At 40.3% G+C, this 23,229-nt stretch overlaps 1 protein-coding gene across 7 annotated transcripts in view; it reads left to right on the top strand.

Annotated features, from left to right (window-relative positions):
* TP53BP1 (tumor protein p53 binding protein 1) overlaps positions 1–23,229 on the top strand; it is an 87,341-nt gene that overhangs the window by 53,385 nt on the left and 10,727 nt on the right. For 6 of the 7 annotated variants that reach the window (XM_087859238.1, XM_045771896.2, XM_045771889.2 and 3 more), the window contains 9 exons: positions 1,309–1,428; positions 2,418–2,621; positions 6,645–6,702; positions 8,951–9,046; positions 12,341–12,824; positions 16,473–16,625; positions 20,846–21,117; positions 21,782–21,931; positions 22,203–22,633. In XM_087859238.1, coding sequence (XP_087715364.1) covers positions 1,309–1,428; positions 2,418–2,621; positions 6,645–6,702; positions 8,951–9,046; positions 12,341–12,824; positions 16,473–16,625; positions 20,846–21,117; positions 21,782–21,931; positions 22,203–22,633 — 1,968 coding nt within the window. The remainder of the gene's footprint in view (positions 1–1,308; positions 1,429–2,417; positions 2,622–6,644; positions 6,703–8,950; positions 9,047–12,340; positions 12,825–16,472; positions 16,626–20,845; positions 21,118–21,781; positions 21,932–22,202; positions 22,634–23,229) is intronic. The other variant, XM_045771905.2, reaches the window with a different exon arrangement.

The following is a 23,229-nucleotide window of genomic DNA, read 5'->3' as shown; positions in this document are numbered from 1 at the left end:
TAACAAACCCTTTTAAACTCCTCTGAGATTATGCTAATGAGGTAATTTAGGGTGGAATCCCTACATAGCCTCAGGACAGGGCTGTACACTGGGAAGACCTAGTGACTCGGGGACTGAAACCGGTAAGCCCTACCCACCCTCCTCCTGGAAGGAAGGGCTGAGATTAAAGCTGAATGAAAACTCTGGAACAAGATTTAATAAGGTTTCTCCTTGTAATGAGCCAGGAGGGTAGGTATCTCATCCCAGTTGCTTGGGGACAGAAACTCCTGCTATCAAAACCGTTCTGGACTTTACCCCCTGTATGGTTTCATCTGGCTGTTCGTCTGTGTCCTTTATAATTGGCGAACGTAAGTGTTTCTCTCAGTACTGTGAGCAGCTCTTGTAAGTTGGTCATACCTGAGGGAGGAAGTCATAGAATCTTCAAGGTATAACCAGTTGGTCAGAAACACAGGTAACAACCTGGCTTTGGCATCTGTAGTGGGGGCTGTCTTGCGGGACTGAGCTTTTAATTTTTGGGACAGTGTCAAGAGTTGAAAGACACCCAGTCAGTGTCTGGTGAGAATTGGGGAATTGCTTGCTGGTGTTAGGATACACATTCGGCAAAATGTTTGCAAAGGAGTAGTGACTGGGTATGGCAGATTGTAGGTATTTTGAGCCATCAAAGGAAAGTAAGTACAAATTTTCAGATGTTAGATTTTAATAGGAGCAGTCTGGCACAGTTCTTTTTTTTTTTTTTTTTCTCCCAAACTTAGTCATTTTATTAAGAGGTAAACAATTAAGAAATCAGAAAGTGTGATTTTGGCAGTTTACTAATTCTGATTAGTAAAAATTTGGAACCAAGGCCTAGTTAAAAATGAAGTTTTATATATTGACAAATGTTTTATGTTTATATTAATTTATTGGTGACTAACCAAAATGTGTACGTTGGGAATGCTCAGATGATGTGAGATGTACCACTGTGCAGACATTAAGGTATGGATACTACTATTACAGCCTAGAGTGAGTGCTGGTCAGTACATGTTATTTCTGATCTCCTTTCCTCAGGCCCTCTAAACTTTGGGTCTCCTCAATTTGTCTGTTTTCTAGTTGTATGCTTTGTGTCAGTCCTGTTGTCGATGGCTGTAACTGGGGCACAGAGAATATTAGGAAATTGGTTGGGAGGCCTGGTGAGGGGGCTTGGGAATGAGGCTGGTTTGGGGAGCAAAGGGAAGAATAATTGAAATATTTCTTGTGGTCCTTTCACTTTTAGTTTTTTTATACTTCCGTTTTGGTTTCTTTTTTGTTCATCTTTTTTTTTTCCCCCTTCAGAAACTCCATTTCATTTCACTTTGCCTAAAGAAGGTGAAATTATCCCGCCATTGACAAGTGCAACTCCACCTCTTATTGGTCACCTAAAATTGGAGCCCAAGAGACACAGTACTCCTATTGGTGAGTGATTAAAATGTAGTGGTATTTATTTTTTTTTTTTAATTTTTTTTTTTTACAGATTTTATTTATTTATTTGACAGAGAGAGAGCCAGCGAGAGAGGGAACACAAGCAGGGGGAGTGGGAGAGGAAGAAGCAGGCTCCTAGCAGAGAAGCCTGATGTGGGGCTCGATCCCAGAACACCGGGATCACGCCCTGAGCCGAAGGCAGACGCTTAACAACTGCGCCACCCAGGCGCCCCTAAAATGTAGTGGTATTTAAAGCAGAATTTCTGAGATAACCATTCTTCATGCAAGTGATTGTTTTAGATCTCAGGAGTTGGGCCTGGTTGATAAGGTTGGTTTTTGTCTTAGGAATAATAAGGTTGTGGTGTCTGTTTCCATGAATTTACTCCCAGAAGAATTTGAGTGGTAATGAGAAGAAAGAAAGGGTGGAAGGAAGGAAGGAAGAGAATATTATGAGGATTTTATTCTGTTATTTGCAAGGCAGTAGACTCTGAGTGCTAAGCAATGATATAGAGCTATTTTTATAAGGAAAGGTCAGGAAATAGGGTAGAAGAGCTATTTATTCAGTACCCCGGCTCTCAGTCTGCTGCTTGACAGGGCAGGAAAACTTAGATCTTCCTTCCCTGAAGCAGCCAGTAGTCTTCTGCATTAACCTATTTGTTTAGTCAGTACTGGGAGGTAACAGTCATGCCGTCTGGAGTCTCCTGCTACCTATGCCTGATGCTGGCAGATGTGGGTTGGCTGAGGGCTCATGCAGCATCCTTTGTCCAGATGCAGAAGTGGAACTGAATCCTGTTGCTCCTCTTAAGACCAGGTGTCAAAACTAGTGCGTAGTTGTTGATACTCTGACAGGATCTATCCTAGGAACCCCCTGCAGTCCTGCAGAGCTGTGGAGCCAAACAGGCAAATTGATGACCTTGAATTATAGTTTTTCATGTTTGTATTTTAGTGTTCTTTCTTTCTTCCTCCTGCCTCTCATTTTTCAGGTATTAGCAACTATCCAGAAAGCACCATCGCAACCAGTGATGTCATGTCTGAAAGTATGGTAGAGAGCAACGATCCCATACTTGGGAATGAAAAAGGAGATCCTGGGGCTGCCCCAGAAATGGATGATAAATTATGTCTAAGAATGAAACTGGTCAGTCCTGAGACTGAGACGAGTGAAGAGTCTTTGCAGTTTAGTCTGGAAAGTAAGTTTTATTTTATGTTAATCTTAAATAATTAGCTGCAGATCATCTGAGAAGTATTAGTTATCTTCTAGTTACAGTGATTAATACTTGTATAATTATAAATGTATTTCTAAAGTCTTATTCTCATAGATTTAATTCTTTACTTTCGGCCAGTCAGTCTTGTTACTGAAGATGCTGTATTTTATAATCTTTGGTACTGTTTGTTTCTCTATATTAAACCGTATCTCTAAAGTAATTGGTTTCCATATTCAGAAACAGTTCAGAAGAGGGTAGAAAATGCAGGATTGTGGATTCACGTTGTAGGCCTACGTTGACTGTTTCTCACACTAATTAATCGCATGTTGATTAGTACGGCTAAAATGCAGAGAAAGCTACAAAGGGGGCTGCGAAGTAGGGTCCAGATTCGGAAAGGCTGTTTACATGACGCCGAGACAGTGAAGAATTTTAGGTAAGGGAGTAATATCAGATTTCGTTTTTTATTTTTATTTTTATTTATTTTTTTAAAGATTTATTTGTTTATTCGTGAGAGACGGAGGGAGGGAGGCAGAGGGAGAAGCAAGCTCTCCCTTGGAGCAGGGAGCCCAATGTGGGTGGCTCGATCCCAGGACCCCGGGATCACAGCCTGAGCCGAAGGCAGACGCTCAACTGATTGAGCCACCCAGGCGCCCCAGATTTGTTTTTTTAAAAGAATCAGCCGAGTGTTTAAAAACATTGTGCATTTGTGCATTATTCCTTGCGTTGCCCATTTCCTCTTCTCCTGCCTGGAAAACTCAGTCTTTGTTTAACCAGGAAGTAGGGTCATTAGTAGTAGAGATGGAGATGAGGGGGGATGAGTCTGAGAGGTAGATAATAAATAGAGAGAACCTTGGAACCAGTTGAGGTAAGAGGGATGGTGGGAAAAAACAACAGAATCAATCTACATCTGAATTTAGTTTTCATTATAGCACTCCAAAGTAGGTATTCTTATTTCCAGACACAAAGAGAGCTTTTCTAGTTATACACCTAAGGTCACAGTAATGGTTTTTTAAAGATTTTATTTATTTATTTATTTGAGGGAGACTGAGAGCATGAGCCTGGGGGAGGGGGGCAGAGGGAGAGGGAGAAGCAGACTCCCCGATGAGCGTGGAGCCGGACACGGGGCTTGATCCCAGGACCTTGAGATTATGACCTGAGCTGAAGTCAGATTCTGAACTGACTGAGCCATCCAGGTGCCCCAATAATTATTTTTAAAACATTTATTTATTTTAGAGAGTGGGGGAGGAGGGGAAAGGGTAAGAGAGTCCTAAGTAGACTCTGTGCTGACCACGGAGCCTGACTCACGGCTCCATCTTAGGACCCTGAGATCATGACCTGAGCCGAAACCAAGAGTCTGATGCTTTAACCGACTCTGCCACCCAGGCTCCCCGGTAAGGTCACAATAATTGCTAAGAGGTAGTCCTAGAGTTTGAATCAGATCTCTCTGACACAGAAGTTCATAATTTTTCGCTAGGTAATTTATAAATGCTATTTAGTGGAGTTAGAACAGGAAGACTTAAGGTAGATTGTAAAGGAACATTTAACGAAGAAGACTAGGAGAGTATGAAGATGGAAGTCTGTGGGGCGGAGAATTACCAAGAAGGTAACAGTGTGAGATGCAAAAGTGAGGGTCTGATAAGGTATATCTGAAAATGTACGTTGGATTTGGCGATCAGGATCCATTTGGTGGCTCTAGCGAGAACTATTTTAGTATGGTGCTTTGGGTGGGCGCTATCCTGAAGGTAACTGAGGATTGATGGGGAGAAGAGGTAGCAAATGTATTCTACTTTTGAGAAGTTTATATGAGGAAGGAAGAAAAAATACGCCAATTTAGAAATTCAGGATTGGAGGAGATTTTTTTCATTTTTATGCCTAAGCATAAAGGCCTAACAAGATTTATAGACTGGAAGAAGTTCTCCAAAAGAGAGATGGGTTAAAAATGAGGGAATAAGGAAAACAGTTGATGGATCAAAACCATGAAGGCATTGGGAAAAGAAGCTTTCAAAGACTATGGGTAGAATGGGTGGACTTGAATACGAAGGGCCTCTCATTCTCTGGAGACCAAAGAAAAGAAATTTTAGCTAATATACTTTGAGATCTTACGATATGCCAGGAATTTTACATGTACAGCTCAGTAAATCTCACAACAAACCCGTGAAATAGGTCCTGTTATTATCCTCGTTTTATAGTTGAGGAAACTGAGGCGTGGGAAGACTGAGCACCTTTCCTAGAGTCAAACACCTAATAAATGGAATAGCCTGAATTCAAAGTAGTTTTAAGAACCAGGAGTGCCTGGCTGGTTCAGTTAGAAGAGCATGTGACTCTTCATCTAGGGGTCGTAAGTTCAAGGCCTGCTTTGGTTGTGGGTTCGAGCTCCATGTAGAGATTCCTAAATAAAATAAATAAACTCTATAAAAAAAAAAGAACAAAACAGAAATGGGGCATCATGGTAGTCGTCAGTTAAGTGTCCAACTCTCTGATTTCAATTAGATCATGGTGTCAGGGTTGTGGCATTGAGCTCCGTATTGGGCTATGTGCTCAGTGGGGAGTCTGCTGGAGATTCTCTCTCCCGTTCTTCTTTTGCCCCTACCCCCCCCACATCCTGTGCACACACACTCACTCCCCTCCCCCCCAAACATATAAATCTTTTTAAAAAATTAAATCACAGTAAAGTAGTTTCAAGAGCCAGAAGTCTGGGTCCAAATTACAATGCTCTTCTGCTTTTCAGTGCTTACTAATTTCAATCTTACACTCAATAGAAATTAAAGTATTATATGTTTCCATTTTTATTATATCTGAAATCAAGTAGGTCCTATCAAAAGAGTATGTGGTAGTCTTGAACCTTTATATTTATTTTTTTATGATTTTATTCTTAAGTAATTTCTACATTGAAGGTGGAGCTCGAACTCACAACCCTGAGATCAAGAGTCACGTGTTCTACTGACTGAGCCAGCCAGGCGCTTCTTCCCCCCACCCCCCCCCTTTTTTTTAAAAAATTGAATCTTTAGATTTGAAATGACAATTGGGAAGACCTTAATTGGAGCTAACGTTCTGGATGATATTACTACCCTTCTTGATGCTAGGAGCACTGTATCAGGCAGGCACTGTACTCACAGTTTTACTCATTTCATCCTCACAAGAAACCTGTGAGGTTGGTTCTGTTTTATTTCTGTCTTATAGATGAGGAAACTGACTCAGAAGATGGAGTTTATTCCCAGGTTGGACTACTAAATGCTGGAGCCAGGGCCTGAGCCAGGTTTCTGTTTCAGAGCCAGGGCTCTAACTGCTAACATTTAACTGCCACCATGTTTAGATTACGTCAGGTCATAAATGCTTTAGAAATGTTTAAAAATATTTGTTATTTTCTCTAAGGCTGGAATAAATTGTAAGTGAACAAATTTTAATCCTTTGGTATTAGTGACATTGCTTCGAAGATATGGGATTCTTTTCAGTATTACCCTTAATTCTTTGCTAGAGATTCTTTCTTGAAGATGTGTTTTGTTTTTTGAGTATCTGTCCCAAAGGCACTTTGGGAAGAACTTGAGTACTGTCTGTGTGTGGGTTCTCTTAAAACTGCACACTATTTAAAATTTGTGCATCAAAAAAAATTTTGTGCATCAATTTAAGACTTTTTTGCATAACTTTTTATTAAAGTTTTTTTTGTTATTTTAAATTTTGTATTTTCTTACATAAATTTTATACATCTTGTGTGAGAAGAGATGAATTGATTCAGGAGGAGTTTAATTTTCATTTTTACATGTTACTGTTTAGTAATTCATTATAGTGTATTGCTGGACAAACTGTTGTCTGTAGGAAGTTTGAAAGAAAATTGATTTGGTGCAGGTGAGAAAAACTTGTACCATTAAATGTTAAGAAACCTTTGTGTTCAATTATTCTTACCTCTTTTTGTTACTTGTTGCAGTTATTAGTAGAGCAGGTTTTTAGGTATGGTACTGACTGAAAATTCTGTTTCTCTTTCCTTTCTGTCCTTGTTTTGTTTTTATTCAGAGCCTGCAACTGGCGAAAGAAAAAATGGATCTACTGCTGTTGCTGAGGCTGTTGCCAGGTAACCAGAGCTGGTTGCTATTTAGAGGAGTTTAATATACAAAGCCACTCTGGTAATAAGGAGAAGATGATTTATCAATAGAGGACAAAACTTAAAATGAAACTCCAGCATATAGAGGATTTAGCCATGTGTTGAATCTAATGTAGGCTGTCTTACTAATACTTTCAGTCTAATAAAGCTTTTACTATACTTAGAACTAAGATATTTAAAGGTGTTTCTCTTTCTCCCTTTTGTTCATGTGGGAGTGTCCTTTTTTCTTTCTCTGTTGGTGAGACTGAGATTATTGCTGCTGTTGGTAAGGTCATAAAAGGTTTAACAAGAGATCGCCTTAGACCTTGTTCCTTCAAAGATTCCTGACTCAGCTGCAACCTCAGGCCATTTTGTCTTCTGCCTGCCAGCTTAACTACTGTGTTGAACTGTTATTTTTGCTTTGTCATGAATGCTGTAATGCTTTGAGGTTGAGTTTGACCCCGTCCTGAGGCTCTTGTGGTAAGCTTTGCCATCTGGTGGCTGTGAGAGTAGAAGTGTTTCATTGGTTTATGGCATGAGTCATCCAGCAGCAGCCCTTGATGAAATAAAGGTGAGGATTCTTAAATTGGGCTTGGCAAGTACAGTAAATAAGTAAAGCAGGCCAGGTGCCAGAGCACAGAGTATTAAGGATGATGGCCAGCTGAACGTGTGTCCCATTTGAACATGTGCCCTGTTCAACTACAGCTGGTTATTACCGTGCAAGAATGCAAACTTACTGTTGCCAGACCTTTACGTTTTGAAAGAGAAAGCTGGATTTTTAAAAATAAAATTTTTTGCTTGTTGGGTCAAATAAAACATGTCTGTGGACTAAATTTGACCCTCATTTGCAAGTTTCTGACCCATGTGTAAATCCTTTGATCAGTTCTATTGTAGAGATGGTTGTTATTTGGGCTCTTGCATATTTAATCTGAAAGATAAGCAGTTTAGGGTCCTTACTCAGTTAAAGACTCTTTAATGTTATGTCTTCTTATAACTTGAAGAAAATGGAGTATACTCTTGATCTCTTTGGTTTTAACATAATGGTATACCAGATATAACTTGTTATTAGTTTGTACATGTGCACATAAGGAGGGAACAATGTGCTGTTGAACCTTTTGTGCCAAATGTAGGGATGAAAAATAAGGGTAAAACTCGAGGGTGGATGGTTGGATTGGGGAGTCACGGAATGAGACGAAATTCATTGGTGTCGTTAGGTAAAATGTGTATATGAGAATCTAGATTTTAAAAATCTTTGACTATTCACCTTACAGTTGGGTTCACCGTAAGAAATCATACAAAGTAAGCTGTGCTTGAATATTTTAAATGATCATTGCTTCTTTTGCATTTGGGTGAAGCAGTAGCACTGTTTTAAAGTGTCATCTGTATCTGGGCTCTGTTCAGATTACTTGCCGTTATTTTCTTTTTCTGTTAAACATTTCATTATTGAAGGTTTCAAGTATGTACGAAAGTAGAAAGAATAGGATAATGCACCACCACGTATTCATCACCCAGTGTCAGAAATTACCAAATCCTTGTCAGTTTTGATTCATTTATAAATACTACCGGCACATTCTCCCCCACTGGATTACTTTGAAGCTGATTCCAGCGTTATCTCATTTTATCTATAAATATCTCAGTGTTATTTCTAAAAGATAAAGCTTTTTATTTTGAACTTGACCACAGTGCTGTGATCATACTTTTAAAATTGGCAGTGATTCCTTAATGTCATCAAATATTCAGTGTTGAAAAAAAAATATTCAGTGTTCAGGTTTCTCAGATTGCCTCATAAAAGGTTTTTTATACTTTGGTTGAATCAAGATCCAGACAAAGTCCACACATTATGTCTCTTAAGTTAAAATTTGATTTGATCTGTCTCATCAAATCTGATTATGTCTCAAGTTAAAATTTCTATTAATCTATAAGGATCTCCTTCCCCCACCCCCCCATTTTTTCCCTAGCAATTTATTTGTTGAAGAAACTGAGTTGTTTGTACGGTAGAGTACTGAAGTTTGGACTTTGCTGATGCATCTTTATGGTGTTTGATATAGTCCTCTGTCCATCTTACTTCCTGTGAATCTTCCTTGGGAGTTTTAATTGTGCTAATGTGAGACAAGTATGAAGGGTATTTTGGTATAAGGTGGTTTGGGATGCAGAGCAAGGACTTTATTCCCTTTGTGCCGAAAAAGAATAATCTCCTTTCAGAACTAACACAGTATATTGCTTTAATTTATTATCTTAGTCCTCCGAAGACTGTGTCTGTGTTTAGCTGTGTTTGTGAAGCCCAACAAGATGACGACGAGGCTCGAAGTCAGGATCCTCCCTCTGCGCCCATCAGGTGAGCATTGTTTTTATAGCCTCTTTTGAGCTGTATTGATTTACAGAATGGTTGGTACCAAAATCTCGAATGTACGTTGCTACCATTTTGTGAACTTGAACTTACATTTTTATCTGAGGGACTGTGACATATTCTAGATGGATTTATAAATGAGATATCATGAGAAATTTTGTTTAATATAGAAACAGATATTTGTCTTGATTGCCTGTTCTATCAATTTGAAATGATTCAGTCTTCATAAATTTATGAAAATACATTCTTTAAAAAAAACTATCATTCTGTATTTTTAAGATGACGCCTAGTTTTGGAAATGTTTGCTTTTAACAAGACTTTTAATTTTTCTTTAGTTTCCCATAGGGCAAAACTGAGATGTTCACCCCATATTTAAGGTTTGTCGTACTTGATGGAATTAAGATTTGCCCGTGATTTCTTTACTCTATAACCTCTTAGAACAGCTCTGAAACAAAAAAAATTTTGAGTTACATTTTTTTCCTCTATTTAAATAATTAGAATATCTTGTTTGGGACATATAATTCTTAATATTTAGTCTAGGGAAATAACTAATGGCAATGGAAATAAGCTTGTATTTTCATTATTAGGTGGTGTTCATTGATTTTGTAAAGTTTTGTCCGTGGGTATATTCTTAATGTTATTTGCAGCATAATTTTAATGTTTTTTATTGACATAAATATTGAGAGGAAACATGTCAGTGTTTTTATTAATATTCTGATTATTAAATGTGAGCTTGTTGGTATTCTTGAGAATCAAATAGCCCAGGTCACATTCTTACAAGGGGGTGCAGCGGGCAGAGAGGGAGAAGCAGGCTTCCTGCTGAGCAAGGAGCCTGATGAGGGACTTAATCCCCAGACCCTGGGATCATGACCTGAGCCAAGACCCTTAACGGAGGGAGCCACCCAGGTGTCCCTCTATTCAGAAGTTCTACTCTAAATAAACAGCTTCTGTAAAACGTGGTAGGCTTCTTTAAGGGTGGGAAACAGTGGTAATTGAATTCTTCAAGTAGCTAATCAAGTCCTGTTCCTTCTAGCTTTTGACTTTCATTATTCAGCTGTTGATAAGTTAGCTGTCTGAAAGATTCAAGCATGAGTGTTCAGGTCATAGAAAAGATGAATTGAGCCTTCTTAATTGCTTTGTTTTTATGCAGTTAGTATTGATTATCTGCTGTGTACCTAGCCCTGTGCTAAGTAATTTATATATATGGTCACTTACGACTTCATCAGAGGTAGGTTTTACTCATCTGTCTCCCGGTGGTCTTACTCTTCTTACCTGTTCTTTATTGTGTTATATATCCTTATTCATTTGAGGTTCCTGACGGGTCTCAAGCTATGACCACCAAATTTTTACCAGGCTCTCTTTGGCTATGCCTCTGTTCTAAATCTCTCTTTAATCTCCTGATTTGGTAAGCTGAGCTCAATAAGATAGACATTTCAGAAACTTCTTTTCTTTTTCTTTTTTTTTTTTTTTTAAGATTTTATTTATTTATTCGACAGAGATAGAGACAGCCAGCGAGAGAGGGAACACAAGCAGGGGGAGTGGGAGAGGAAGAAGCAGGCTCCCAGCAGAGGAGCCTGATGTGGGGCTCGATCCCAGAACGCCGGGATCACGCCCTGAGCCGAAGGCAGATGCTTAACCGCTGTGCCACCCAGGCGCCCCTCCTTTTCTTTTTCTTGTTCAAGATTGAGAGCAGGGCATTTCTCAAAGAGCTCTTCATGTTTCCTTTTTTCTGCCTGCATTTGTCAGCTCAGCTCTTAAGGGGTGAGTGAGAGCTCCTCCCAGATTGGAGACAGCTTTTAGTTCCATCTTTCTCTGGCCAAATACTTTCAGCAAGGTATGACATGGTTTCTAGATCCTTGATCATCCTGGCTGTTCTCTTCTAGGTGTATCTCAGTTTATGCCTTATAAACTATGATACTCCAAACTGAAACAGATCCAGATTTGGTCGTACCATGGTCAGTTCAGAATGGATTCCTTTTATCTTTATTCTGGCTACTATGCATTTAATGTAGCCTAAAATGCATTAGTTTCTAGCTTTGTTTGTAGTGTATTGACTCACTGAATTTGTAATTTACCAAAAAGTTAAAAGTTTATAGGCATTTTCTACATGAATTTGCTACTTACACAATTAGTTTACTTAATCTGAGAGTGGATTTTTGCAGTTACTCAGTCTCTCAATGGAGAGAACATTAATTCTTTTGTCTGTAGTACATTTTAAGCACTTACTGTATAATAAGCTCTGTGTTCGGTGTTTGAAGTAGAGATGAATAAGACGTGAATGTCAAGTTTCTGTGGAACCACATTTGGAGTTCATCTGGGCCTTTTTTTTCTGGTTAAGAACATCTAAGAAAGCCCCTAGGCACCTCAGGACTTTGTGGTATCTAGTTTGTAGGAGACATTAATCAAATGCTTGTGGTATAAGTGAATAAATCACTGATAGCCAAATGGGAATTCTAATGAAAAGAAGTAGGCTGTGTCTTGAGGACTATCTTTGAGGAACCAAGTCATTCTGAATTGGTAGTTGTGAGATATACCAGTAGAGCTAGCAAAGTTAGAATCTCACCTGTAACTCTATCCTGTATAGATGAAGTTTCTTTTCCTAAAATTATTGGTTGGGTTAGGGGGTAATGAAAAGAATCTAGAATGCTGGGCGTCATTTAAAGAATGTGAGAACCAATAAAAACCAAATAAGACACCTTGACCTAATTGAGCTTTTTTGAAGTAGATCCCTAAACTGCCTTCATTGACTTGACTTCAGTAAGTCATTGACTTGACTTACATCTTTTTGTTTACCTTATTTTCTTGTGTCAGATTTCAGAGTTCATAACTAGCGATGGGAAGAAAGTTTATGACTGTTTTATCATGGTGGGATAGTCCTGTGTACCATTATGTTTTCAAGAGTGAAGTTATGTTGGGCCGTCGGGGTGGTGCAGTTGGTTGAGCATCTGACTCTTGGTTTCTGTTTAAGTTGTGATCTCAGGGTGGGGAGATCCAGTCTGGAGTCAGGCTCAGCACGGAGTCTGCTTGAGACACTCTCCCTCTCCCTTTGACCCTCCCCACCACACTGTCTCTGTCTTGCTCACTCGCTCGCTCTCTCTAAAAGAAAGAAATCTTTAAAAAAAAAAGTGAAATTATGTTGAAGAACTTTGTAAGATGATATGCTCACCTTATTTTCTCCCTTCCCCACATTTCTCAAATTGTCAAATTACAGTTCCTCTTGCCAGTACACACACATTCACACTTGCTTACTTGACATGGTTTCTTTCTGTGGTTGATTTTTAGGGGGAACTCCCTCAGTTTTCCAAGTACTCAAGATGAAGAAGAGAAGGAAAAATTAGAAGGTGAACAGAGGGCCAGGAAGAGTCAACAGTCTGTGAAGCCGAGTTGTCCTGTCAAAGACCCGCCTTCTCCTGTCTCCCAGCAGGTGGCCACACAGGGGCCATCCAGTCCTCAAGGGGAAGCAATGGAGACAGATGTGCTAAAAGGCCAGAAAGAAGGCCAGAATACCAATCAGGAAAAACCTAGTAATGCCTTGATTGAAAGGCCCAGCCAAAATAACATAGGAATCCAGACCATAGAGCGTTCCTTATGGGTCCCAGAAACAGTTTCAGCAGCAACCCAGACTGTAAAGAATGTGTGTGAACAGGGGACCAGTACGGTAGACCAGCATTCTGGAAAACAAGATGCCACAGTTCAGACTGAGAGGGGGAGTGGTGAAAAACCAGTCAGTGCTCCTGGGGATGATACGGAGTCACTCCACAGCCAGGTGAGAGAATGTATAGGGTATCTCAGGGGCCCTGTTTTTGATTTATGGATTCCTGAAGAATTTAAGTTGTGGTACTTGTACCTAACGATAATTCTTAAAAGAGTTTTGTACAGACCAGTCATTAAAAACAAAAACAGTTTTTCCGGGACAGAGATAGGGTAGTGAAAATTATGGGTAGCCATAGCCAATAAGATAGCCTTTTAGTGAAAATGAAATAGTGTTGGAGTTCGTCAAGTAGGTCTTCACTGGAAAAGAAAGCCAGGAATATAGTCTGGGTCCTATAATATTCTTCTACATTTAATCTTTTCTGCCACCATTTTTCATCCTTCCTTACAAGCATCAGAGCTCATTTCTTCCCTCCCAAGTCTATTTCACCAGGGTTCCTAGGAACTTGAGAGAGTACAAAGCAGAGGAGAAGGGATAGAGAAGCATGAAGGATACTGGGTGTGTAGTGTACTGTGGCACACTATTAGAACAGTAAGAGAATAGACAGGAGGGGGGAAGTGCTCGGGAGACTAGGACTGCAGAAAGAGGCTACAGCTAGATGTAATGGGAGAAGGATTGGGGTTGGAGGAGTAAGGGGTTCTTGGGAATAGAGTAGGGAAGTTTAGGTAGTAGTAAAAATTGAGTGCGTAAGAAGTGATGGTAGAAGTGTATGTGTTAACAAGTAAGAGGAAATTCATAAAATTTCATCAGGTGGCAGCTGGGTTCCATGGTAGGGAAAATTTGGAAGTTACTAATAGTGGTTAAATTGCCTTTTTCAGTTGCTCTTGTAGACTGTCTTCACTTGGAGTCTGCCTAGGAATCCTAGCTTCATTAGTGATGTGCCTCTTGTTCTAATTGTCCAAGTTATTTGTTTTATAAAAATAAAATAATATAGTTCCTCTTTATTGAACACCTAAAGTGTATCAGCATTGTGCTCAAGACAACCCATGAGGTTGGTATTATTATTCCCATTTCACAGGTAAAGAAACCGAGCTGAAGAGAGGTTAAGTAACTTGCCAAGATTTTGCCATCAGTAGGTGGCAGAACTGGAATTTGAACTCAGCATATCTGACTTCAGAATCGGTATTCTTTTCATTATGCTATGTTGCTTTTCTGTTTATTAATCATGGCCTTTGTAGTCTTGTTCTGTTTATCCATCCCTCTCCAGGAACTCCAGAAACTATGGTTATATCATTAGCCTTTTAAGGTAACAGTCTATGAGACCTAAGACTATCAGTTTGTATGGATTAAAAATAGCATAGCTCTTTGAAGATAGGGTTTATAGTAGGTCAGACCCTGTTTTGCACTTGTTTTTACCCTTAAAGTGTTTACATTCTGCCACATAATTTGGTTTCTCTGCCTTTATAAAAAGAGTTAAACTTGATCCTCAAGATAGCAATCTTGTTGAAGCCACTAGATTATATCTTCTTTTCTTTCTCTGTAGAGTAGGGAAATCTCTGCTCCTATCATTATGATGATAAGCAGGAGCCAGCGAGCCGGAGTAGTAAGGCCTAGGCTTTGGAGTCAGACCACTTCCATCTGGGATATTGTGAGGATTAAGTGAGATAATGCATGCAAAGCCCTTAGCGCTATGCCTGGCACATAGTAAATGCCCAGTATATGTTGGTTACTGCTGCTACCTATCGATGAGGATTATTTTAAATCCTGCTATTAACAATACCACTGCTGATACTGTGCTGCTTGTCATACAGAGTGAAATAACATATTTGCTCCTGCTGAGAAAGATGGTAGAAAAATCTAGGTGATGAATAGGTACAGTTTCACTTGGGAAAGATGAGAAGTTCTGGAAGTGGATATGGTGATGTTTGCACAACAGTGTGAATGTACTTAATGTCACAAACTATATGCTTAAAAATGGTTACACTGGTAAATTTTATGTATATTTTACTACAATAAAAAATTACAGACGGGGTGGTGGGTACAGTAGCAGAAATCGGCAGTGCTCTACTGTGTTTTGAAGAATGTTGAAAAATGAGGAAGGCTCTGTGGAGGTTTTCCAAGTGCTAGTGTTTTCGTATCCACTGCATTCTGGGTAGGACTCAGGCCAGTCCTGGAGAAAAGCATAGGCAGCCTTCCTTTGACATTCCTTAAAATTTCACTTCTGTATCCTGTACACCTGGAGCCAGGCTTAATGAAGGGAAAGTTTGGTTTTGTTTTCATTTTGTTATCTTTTATAATGATAAGATCCTCAAGTTATTTATCTTTACAGAGACCTGTTTCAGAAGACTATTTGGAGAGAGAGTAAGCATAGCTTTCTTTTTATCTGCCCCCTTTCCTTTCTCTCCTTTCTTATTCTGTCAGATGTGTTTATTTGAGTGTCTCTCTTGAAGTGATCATTTGTCTGGCTGTTGTAGTGGAAGAATGCAGGAAGTCTTGAGAAATCTGAATACAAGGAGTGTTTATGTGTCCCTGAAACCTTTAGGACTGTGATGCAGGGCCTGGCTCTCTGTGTGTGCAGGCAGGAGGTCTAGGCTGTCATGGTTCTGATACAGGGGTGCCCTGGTAATTGAGGTGACAGACCAGTGCTCTGACCACTCCTTAACCAGAGTTGTATATACTAAAGTGTTTTAAGAAATTGGTTGATTTACGTTTCTGTGCTTTTTATTTTATTTATATCCACATAATTTAGGTAATGCATTTTAGTAGGTACTTTATCCCTTAGATGGAGTTGGAGTGGGAATTGTTCAGGAAAATTACTGAAAGTTTTAGGTAAATTACTGCCATATTGGTCAGTAAAAACCCAGGGTCATCATCATTGCAGTGGTATATATAGTTCTTTGGAAAGACTTGGATACCTTGACACTGACTGCTGAAAGAAAAATCAGTCTACTGTGGGGAAGTAACGTGGGAGAATTAAGTGTACATTCTCTCCTCAGAATTACAGAGCTACTCGGGTAGGAGGGTAGGGCATGGACACTGTTAAATGTGGTAGATGTGTTATGAGAAAACATGTATGTAACAGTTGGCATAAAAACGTAGGGTTTATTTAAGTTATTTAACTGATTATTCTTTATGGTACAAGTAAATACAAAATCCTAATTTACTAATGTTTTCTGTTCTTGGACACTAGCATGGCTCTTAAGTTATAATCTATGATTTGAAATAGATTAAATATTTCATATTTAATTCTGAGAGAAATCTGTTATCTTGTAGGCATAAATAAACTATAGTTTTGGTTACTAATGCGGGAAAAACAGACTGCACTGAGATTAATAGATTACTCTGTTTTTATATAAAGTTCTAAAGAATGCCTTCCTTTTATTGAAAGAGATGTTGCAAGTGTAAGTTTGTATACTGATTGACAAGTCAGCATCAAAATCAGAAGGATTATAACCTAAAAAGTACTTTTAGGGGGTCAGAATTTCACTTAAATATCCTAGCTATAAGTGGTAGATGTTATGATTTTGATTTAGAGAGAAACAGGTCATTTTAAGTGATAAACTGTTACTCTTCTAGCCTCTGGCTATATAGCTGGTCCATCCCTGTTCTTACGTATAGGTGAGTAGAAAACAAAACAACGGGAAAATTTCATCACACTAGATTCATGGAACATCTGAGCAGTGCTCATCATGAAGAAGTTGATTTATGATTCTTCCATTTTGCAGTGAGACCCATGCTTGTGTTCTCTATTTCCTGTCACAGGGAGAGGAAGAGTTTGATATGCCTCAGCCCCCGCATGGCCATGTGTTGCATCGCCACATGAGAACAATCCGTGAGGTTCGCACACTTGTCACCCGTGTCATCACAGATGTGTATTATGTGGATGGAACAGAAGTAGAGAGAAAAGTAACTGAGGTAATACACTTTGGGTCTATGTGGCAAATTTCTTTCAGTAGCAAGATTTCCCTGGCTCTCCACTTCCACCCCTGCCCACCTTTCTTGTGCCGCTAGCTTGTTTTCCTTCATCTTGTTAGAAATATGTAAGAACTTGGTAAGAGGGGAGTCTTGAATTTTCTGTTTTCCCAGCCATGGGTTTACTGTTTGACCTTTGGCCATTTGTTTAACCAGTCCCATCATGGTTTCAGTTTTTGTAAAGAACAGATTGATGACTCCTGTAAATCCGTCATGTATAAATATATTTTATGTATTATTTTTAATCCTTGGAAACTCTTGAGGTTTAGCACTCCCTGATTTACTCCGTGTGTTTTCTTACTGTTTCTCACTGTTTTCTCACTCGTGTTTATGTTTACTCGTTGTGTCCTTTCTTAGTTTCCTTCCATCTGTGGCTGTAGACCTGCTGGGAGGAGATGCACCTTTATTTCTTAGTAGGGCTCATGTGGACTTATTCCCAGTGTTGGCAAAACATTGGCATGTATTCATTGTTATATTGGACAGTGTTATATGCTGCCTTTGTTTAGATCTCATAACTGGCTGAAATTAGATTTTTAGAATTAAAGATGTGGCAACATTCTTGGTACATACGTTAATTTCTGGGAACCATTTTATTAATTGATAAGAGGCACAGCAACTTACTTTCCTTCTTTTATTCCGGCACTTTTTAAAAAATCTGTCAGCTAGCCATACAGGAAGTTGAGCTCAGGGAGAATTAAACTCTGGTATGTAGTTTATTAAATGGAACACATTATTGCTGTTCTTCATTAATGGGCCATTGTGGCCCTCTTGTCAGAAAGCATTTGACATCAGTTTGAGAAATTGTCTTGTATTCTTTATTTATTGTACACCAAGATCCCAGATGTTAATTCATCTTCAATTTTATGATTGTGGAATTTTTTTCAGTGTTACTACTATTTTGGGAAAATTGGGAACTTAAAAGTAGCTTTAGAAAAGCAATTTGCTTTCATGAACAGTTTTTGTAACTGTTGTAATCTAAAATGTTATACTCTAACATATTACTTACTATTTGATATGTTGCTTTCTGTTTTTTTTTTTTTCTTAATATGGTGCTTTCTGGTTTTTTTTTTTTTTTTTTAAGATTTTATTTATTTATTTATTAGAGAGAACACAAGCGGCAGGCAGAGGGAGAGGGAGAAGCAGACTGCTCCGCAGAGCAAGGAGCCTGATGCAGGGCTCGATCCCAGAACCCCCGGATCATGACCCGAGCCTCAGGCAGACACTTAACCTGATAAGTTACTGAGCCTCTCAGGCATCCGATGTGGTGTTTTTCTAAAGTATATTTCCAGAAACAGCAGGTCTTTTAGATACTCTGAGGGGAAAAAAAATGTTCCATGGTCAAAGTTTGAGAAACACCAAAAGCTGTAATACCTCCCATCCCCCGTGAAAATTCACAGTGTATATTACATTAAAGGCTCTAAGAAGTCCTTTATTAAAGATGTCTGTTTTGTTTAATACAGAAGTTACCAAACTTATTTGACAATTGAACATTTTTTAAGATAGTACTTATACCCCTGTGGAACATAGTTTGGGAAATGCTGCCATAATTACGGTAATAATAGCAGCTAACATTTTTGGAGTACTAATTATGTGCCAGGCACTATGTAAGGACTTTAAGTGATTTAACTTACTTAATCCTCACAGCTAAGCTGTGAAGTAGATGCTGTTATCCCATTTTCTAGATGAAGAAATGGAGGCATAGCAAGTTAAAATAACCTACTTTAGGTTACATAGCTAAGAAACAGAGGAACTGGAACTCGTCCCACACAGTCTAGACCCAGAGCCTGCATTCTTAACCACTACGTTATGCTCCCTTTCAAGAGTGAAAATGATGTCTGCAAGAGTGATGTGTGACGCATATGGTAGTTCGATGACGAAGCAGCTCGTTTGAAGGGAATTTTGATAAAGTCTTTCTGGATGAGGTCTTGAAAGTATGTGAGTGGGACACTGAAGGTTTTAGATGTTGGGAGATAAGGGGGAAGGGTATTCCATATAGAAAGCTTGGTGAATAAAGGGACAGACAGAGACAGAAAGTAAAGAGCACACAGGCATGAATAGTCTAGTTGGTAGGCAGCAAAAAAGATGTGTGAAGGTCGAGGTCAGAGGATTCTGAGAACTTAACTTCCCTCATATCTAGTATCCTTTGGTTGTTATCTTTCAGAAATTTTATTCGTTTATTTACCAGCAGCTTCTTTTTTACTGTGCTCCTAGCACCGTGGCAGGCCCTGGGACTGTGAAGATAAATAAAGACTCCCATTCTCTTAGAGGTTATACTTGGCATGCAGCAAATCCAAAACTTGTTGGTTGCTGCTGTGGAGGGTGGAAAGATGTGTTAGAAAGAGGGGACTCCCAGAACCTACCAGCTCACCTGAAGGGGGCTAAAGACTTCACAGAAGATGTGGCGCTCAAACATGGTGGCAGATGACATTGGGGGGGGGGGGGGAAGGACGTTACAGGCCGAATGAAATGTCGTGTAAATATGTAGATAGCGTGATATGCTTAATGAATATTTAGAAGCTCAATAGGACACCAACAGTAGGGTAGGGAATGGTAGAGGATGCCATTGGGGTTGGTAAAGGCCCACAGCGTAAGGGCTTTGTATACCTAGAGAAGAGTTCAGGTTTTTATCGTTGGTGTGATGAAGAGCCTTGAAAGAATTTTGGAGAAAAGCGTGATGTGCGGTTTTTATCGTTGGTGTGATGAAGAGCCTTGAAAGAATTTTGGAGAAAAGCGTGATGTGCTCAGATTTGTATGTGGGAAAGGTCAGATTAGGGGATGTGAGATGCACTGGGCATATCCAGGATTCATTCACTGAAGGCAAGGAAATGGGAGAGAGGAGGACATTGTGTTTGGATGGGTTAAGTTTCAGGTGTCCTTAGTACTAGATCCAAAGGGAAGAGTTTCTTAGGTATTTGCCTCTGTGAGTTTGGAGCTGAGTCATCGTTGTGTTGTTGGTAGACAGGCAGGGATGAGTCTGGTAAGACTGGCCAGGGAAAGCACGGTAGAGTGAGAAAAGGAACGAGAACAGTCCTGTGAAATACTATTTCTAAAGAATCAGACCAAGAAAGAGGAACTCCAAAACAAGCACATACAGAAGTAGCCCGAGAGGTGGAGTGAAAGTAAAAGTGACTTTGTAGATTCCAAGGGAGAGATTTTCAAGAAAGGAGTGGTCAAAAATAATCATTTAATTTTCTCATAGCATTATTTAAATGTGCATGCATTGCATACTGTATGCCCAGAGAGACTATAAGCTCTGAGGAAGGAGAATCTGTCTTACGTGTCTCTGTATCTTCTCTGACGATTCGCACAGTAATGCATGAGCAGTCTAGAGCAGTAGGCAAATGTGTAGCACCTGGGCTGTAATTCTCAGTCGTGCGCCCAGAGAGGACATTGCCGATTAGTCCCAGAACCTTTCGTAAAAGCCTGGGAATTAGCCCCCAAAGGCTGCTTAAAACTGAGCTCCAGATACCAGTCCATCAAAGTAAGCATATGAGATAAAGTCAGTTTGACATTCCTGTCTTCTGTGATACTGCAACCTTATATGTTTTATTACCTTTTTGGTTTTCATTTTTCTAAACAGTAACACCATTTTTAGCCTATTTTTGCCTATAATTTTCTATTTCCTTTATCATATATGGAAAAGTAATGTAAATTTCAAAAAACATGTAATTTTATCCACCACTGATCAAAAAACCAGAAGGGCTCCTAACCACTCATTTTTCTCATCTAACCTTCCTTCCTCCTACCTCTCTTCTCCCAGACAGAAAATTGCCTCTGTTGTCTGGATTAGAATCCTTACTGTTTTCTCGGTAGCCAAAGGTTGTGAACTTGTCGAGTAAAAAAATAATTTAACTTATTAGCTTATAATAGAGGTCTCTTTCTTTCCAACCCAGTACCACATTTATTTTTTATTTAAGCTATAATAATATATTCCCTATAGAATGCTCATGTCTCGAATGTTCAGTTCGGTGGCTTTTCACAATTAACGGTATATAACCACTACTCAGAACGAGATATAGAACTTTTCCATTATTCCAGAAAGTCTCCTGATTCCTAGCTTTCTGAATTGAAATTTCCATCCATCTCTAGGATTTTTCAACCTCCACATTAGCATGATGTCATTGTGGCTTCTTCTAGCTATCGTATCCATTTCTTTCTTGCAGGAGACTGAGGAGCCAATTGTAGAGTGTCAGGAATGTGAAACCGAAGTTTCCCCTTCACAGACTGGGGGCTCCTCAGGTGACCTGGGGGATATCAGCTCCTTCTCCTCCAAGGCGTCCAGCTTACATCGCACGTCAAGTGGGACAAGTCTCTCGGCCATGCACAGCAGTGGCAGCTCAGGGAGAGGAGCCGGACCACTCAAAGGGAAAACCAGCGGGACAGAACCCGCAGATTTTGCCTTGCCCAGCTCCCGAGGAGGCCCAGGAAAACTGAGGTGCAGACAGGGTCTCCAGAGAGAGAGAGCTACAGCAGGGGCAGGGTTGCTGACATTTTAATATCACAGGAAAAAGGGAGTCATGGGAATTCCCCCCATCCTCCCAACTAGGATAACTCAAATCCTCTTCCTCCCCTTTTGTTCTCTCCTATTTGGTTTTGCATGGGAGGTAGGGTGGAGCTCTGTGGGAGCTGGACTTCTAAGAAAATGTAGAAAAACAGGTGCGGGGACTTTGGGAATGCTGGCATATGCTGCTGCCATCCCCATTTTATGTAGCCTACAAGTGTTTTGGTTGGGAGTACAAAAAGGGTAGTGACCCCAACTTGACACATTCCTAGCTTTTCGTTATCCTCTGCAGGTGTCTAGAACCTGAAGTAGAAGAGAAGGTAGGGCAGAAATGGGTGTGCTGTTTTTGAGGGCAGCAGTAGGAGGCTTTGTCACAGGAGGGAGCAGACTTGCATAGAGGAGGATGTCCTTTACTTCTTATCCTACACTCCCACTCCCTGGCTGATATTTTTGGTGGTGGGTGTGCAGACCAGCTTCCTGCTGCCCTGGAGTTCTAGCACATGTCGGCCTGGCATGTAGTTTAAGGGCTGTGGGGAGACTTTGTGAAGAAAGGATCCAGTAGCAGGTGCTGTCAGACTAACCTGTCTTCATTCTCTAGTCCTAGAAAAGGGGTCAGTCAGACAGGGGCGCCAGTGTGTGAGGAGGATGGTGATGCAGGCCTTGGCATCAGACAGGGAGGGAAGGCTCCAGTCACGCCTCGTGGGCGCGGGCGAAGGGGCCGCCCGCCTTCTCGGACCACTGGAACCAGGTACCCGGGTAGTGTGAGATACACTTAGTCTATGACTTGTTCAGAAAAAAAGGGAGTAGAGAGAAGAGAGGGGAATAGAGAGTATGTGGGGTGTCAGGAGGGACATGAGGGGTACGCACTGACTGGGGAGTGGGCAGGGCAGGCTTATGCCTGTGATGGGATCCTCCGAGAACGGGCTGAGGAAGACCCATGGACAAAGGAGTGGGAAACCTGGTAGATAAGTACTTTTCTTAATTCTAACTGCTGCCTCCTATCTCTTATCTCTCTTTAGAGAAACAGCTGTTCCTGGCCCCTTGGGCATAGAGGACATTTCACCCAGCATGTCACCAGATGATAAATCCTTCACCCGTATTGTGCCCCGAGTGCCGGACTCCACCAGGCGAGCAGACGTGGGTGCTGGTGCTTTGCGTCGAAGTGACTCTCCAGAGATTCCTTTCCAGGCTGCTGCTGGTCCTTCTGATGGCTTAGATGCCTCCTCTCCAGGGAATAGCTTTGTAGGGCTCCGTGTTGTAGCCAAGTGGTCGTCCAATGGCTATTTTTACTCTGGGAAAATCACTCGTGATGTCGGAGCTGGGAAGTATAAATTGCTCTTTGATGATGGGTACGAGTGTGATGTTTTGGGCAAAGACATTCTGCTGTGTGACCCCATCCCACTGGATACGGAAGTGACAGCCCTCTCCGAGGATGAGTATTTCAGTGCAGGTAATGAAGGGAGTGGAGTCTGTAAGAGATTTGCGGTGCCTGGGCCAGTCTTCTCTCCAGTCAGTTATTACCAAGAGCACTCGCTTCAGCCTAACTGCTCTGCGGGGTTCTCCAGAGCTGGAAATTCCATTCCTACTACACTGGTTACTCTCACACTGGCTTTTTTGTTTTCCTTTGGTTGCTTATTTTTGAATGAACTTACTTTGGTATAATATATTTACAGAAAATACAGAGTACTGTGCAAAGTACGGAATATTGGGATAGCATAGGGAGTTCCTGTCCACCCCTCACCGCGCTTCCCAGCTTTCCCTCTTTTTAACATCTTCCATTAGTATGGTTCATTTGTCACAACTAAGAAACTAACCTTGGCTCCTTACTAACTAAATTCCAGACTTTATTTGGATTTCACCAGCTTTTATATGTCCTTTTTCTGTTCCAGGATCCAGTCCATTAGCCCTCAGGTGTCCTTCGATCTCCTTTGATCTGTGACATTTCTGAATCTTTTCTTGTTTTTCGTGACCTTTTTTTTGTTTTGAGGGGCATACTGGTTAAGCGTTTTGTAGAACGTCCCTCACTTTGGGTTCGTCTCCTGTTTT

The sequence above is a fragment of the Ursus americanus genome, chromosome 36, assembly GCF_024610735.1.
Source record: "Ursus americanus isolate L20-20 chromosome 36, mUrsAme1.1.p, whole genome shotgun sequence".
NCBI lineage: Eukaryota > Metazoa > Chordata > Mammalia > Carnivora > Ursidae > Ursus > Ursus americanus.
The sequence above is the reverse complement of the archived record's forward strand: the minus strand, read 5'-3'. Positions and strand labels throughout refer to the sequence as shown.